At 61.7% G+C, this 2,500-nt stretch overlaps 1 protein-coding gene across 2 annotated transcripts in view; it reads left to right on the top strand.

Annotated features, from left to right (window-relative positions):
* rnf130 (ring finger protein 130) overlaps positions 1 to 2,500 on the top strand; it is a 19,685-nt gene that overhangs the window by 7,511 nt on the left and 9,674 nt on the right. For both annotated transcript variants that reach the window (XM_078244432.1, XM_078244431.1), the window contains exon 4: positions 1,944 to 2,194. In XM_078244432.1, coding sequence (XP_078100558.1) covers positions 1,944 to 2,194 — 251 coding nt within the window. The remainder of the gene's footprint in view (positions 1 to 1,943; positions 2,195 to 2,500) is intronic.

Below are 2,500 nucleotides of genomic sequence, written 5' to 3'. Positions count from 1 at the left end.
TCGTCTAGCCGTCACACATCCAGGTAGCGATGTGGCCCGGGCGGGGGGGGGAGGGAGGGAGCCAGTTCAGCCAGGTAGCGATGTGGCCCGGGCGGGGGGGAGGGAGGAGCCAGTTCAGCCAGGTAGCGATGTGGCCCGGGCGGGGGAGGGAGGGAGCCAGTTCAGCCAGGTAGCGATGTGGCCCGGGCGGGAGGGAGGGGGAGCCAGTTCAGCCAGGTAGCGATGTGGTCCCGGGCGGGGAGGGAGGAGGGAGGAGCCAGTTCAGCCAGGTAGCGATGTGGCCCGGGCGGGGAGGGAGGGAGAGCCAGTTCAGCCAGGTAGCGATGTGGCCCGGGCGGGGGGAGGGAGGGAGCCAGTTCAGCCAGGTAGCGATGTGGCCCGGGCGGGGAGGGAGGAGAGGAGCCAGTTCAGCCAGGTAGCGATGTGGCCCGGGGCGGGGAGGGGAGGAGAGGGAGCCAGTTCAGCCAGGTAGCGATGTGGCCCGGGCGGGGAGGGAGGAGAGGGAGCCAGTTCAGCCAGGTAGCGATGTGGTCCGGGCGGGGGAGGGAGGGAGCCAGTTCAGCCAGGTAGCGATGTGGCCCGGGCGGGGGGGGGAGGGAGGGAGCCAGTTCAGCCAGGTAGCGATGTGGCCCGGGCGGGGAGGGAGGGAGGGAGCCAGTTCAGCCAGGTAGCGATGTGGCCCGGGCGGGGGGAGGGAGGGAGGAGCCAGTTCAGCCAGGTAGCGATGTGGCCCGGGCGAGAGGGAGGGAGGGAGGGAGCCAGTTCAGCCAGGTAGCGATGTGGCCCGGGCGGAGGAGGGAGCCAGTTCAGCCAGGTAGCGATGTGGCCCGGGCGGGGGAGGGAGAGGAGCCAGTTAGCGAGCCAGTTCGGCCAGGTAGCGAGCGGGTCAGAGCAGCGCCCGGGCGGGAGGGAGGGAGGAGCCAGTTCAGCCAGGTAGCGATGTGGCCCGGGCGGGGAGAGGAGGGAGAGAGCCAGTCCAGCCAGGTAGCGAGTGGCCCGGGCCGGGGAGGGAGGAGGAGCCAGTTCAGCCAGGTAGCGATGTGGCCCGGGCGGGGAGAGGGAGGGAGGGAGCCAGTTCAGCCAGGTAGCGATGTGGCCCGGGCGGGGGAGGGAGGGAGGGAGCCAGTTCAGCCAGGTAGCGATGTGGCCCGGGCGGGGGGGGGAGGGAGGGAGCCAGTTCAGCCAGGTAGCGATGTGGCCCGGGCGGGGGAGGGAGGGAGGGAGCCAGTCCAGCCTGAAGAGAAGCCTGAAGCTGAGCCTCGCATCACTGAACCGCGCTTAGTTAGATAAAGTCGTGGGGAGATGAGACGGGGAAACGGAAGTTATAAAAGGTTTCCAGTTGTTGCCTGCTGCTACTACGGAAAACTCCCGATCGAGATTCTAGAGGGGTTTGCTCCTGGTTATGTTCTGGTTCTGTTCCTGGTTCTGGTCCTGGTCCTGGTCCTGGTCCTGGTTCTGGTCCTGATTCTGGTCCTGATTCTGTCCTGGTTCTGGTCCTGATTCTGGTCCTGATTCTGGTCCGGATTCTGTTCCTGTTCCTGATTCTGGTCCGGATTCTGTTCCTGGTCCTGGTTCTGTCCTGGTTCTGGTCCTGATTCTGGTCCGGATTCTGTTCCTGGTCCTGATTCTGGTCCGGATTCTGTTCCTGGTTCTGGTCCTGATTCTGGTCCTGATTCTGTCCTGGTTCTGCTCCTGGTTCTGTTCCTGATTTGGTTCCTGGTTCTGGTCCTGGTTCTGTTCCTGGTTCTGGTCCTGGTCCTGGTTCTGGTTCTGTTCCTGGTTCTGTTCCTGGTTCTGTCCTGGTTCTGTTCCTGGTTCTGTTCCTGGTTCTGTTCCTGGTTCTGTTCTGATTCTGTTCCTGATTCTGTCCTGGTTCTTGTCCTGGTTCTGTCCTGGTTCTGGTCCTGATTCTGTTCTGGTTCTGGTCCTGGTTCTGGTTGCAGGTACGGGGGACACGGTAGCGGTGATGATCACGGAGGCGTACGGGAGAGAGATCCTGGCCCAGCTGGAGAGGAACTTGACGGTTTTGGTCTCTGTGGTGGTGGGTCAGCGCGGTCCCACCAAGAACATCAACCGCGGCTCGTTGGTGTTCGTGTCCATCTCCTTCATCGTGCTGATGGTCATCTCCTCAGCCTGGCTCGTCTTCTACTTCATCCAGAAGATCCGCTACAGCAGCGCCCGCGACCGCAGCCAGGTGACACAGACTAGCACGCTAACACACTGCTAACAGGCCGCTAACATACTGCTAACACACTGCTAACACACTGCCAACAGGCTGCTAACATACTGCTAACACACTGCTAACACACTGCCAACAGGCTGCTAACATACTGCTAACACACTGCTAACACACTGCCAACAGGCTGCTAACATACTGCTAACATACAGCTAACAGGCTACATACAGACTGCTAACAGGCTGCTAACAGGCTACATACAGGCTAATATACATGCTAACAGGCAGCTAACAGGCTGCTCTAGTCATAGTTCCATTATCTTTA

This window comes from Sander vitreus, unplaced genomic scaffold (assembly GCF_031162955.1).
Source record: "Sander vitreus isolate 19-12246 unplaced genomic scaffold, sanVit1 ctg234_0, whole genome shotgun sequence".
In the NCBI taxonomy this organism is placed as follows: Eukaryota; Metazoa; Chordata; class Actinopteri; order Perciformes; family Percidae; genus Sander; species Sander vitreus.
This window is presented reverse-complemented; position numbering and strand designations above follow the sequence as displayed.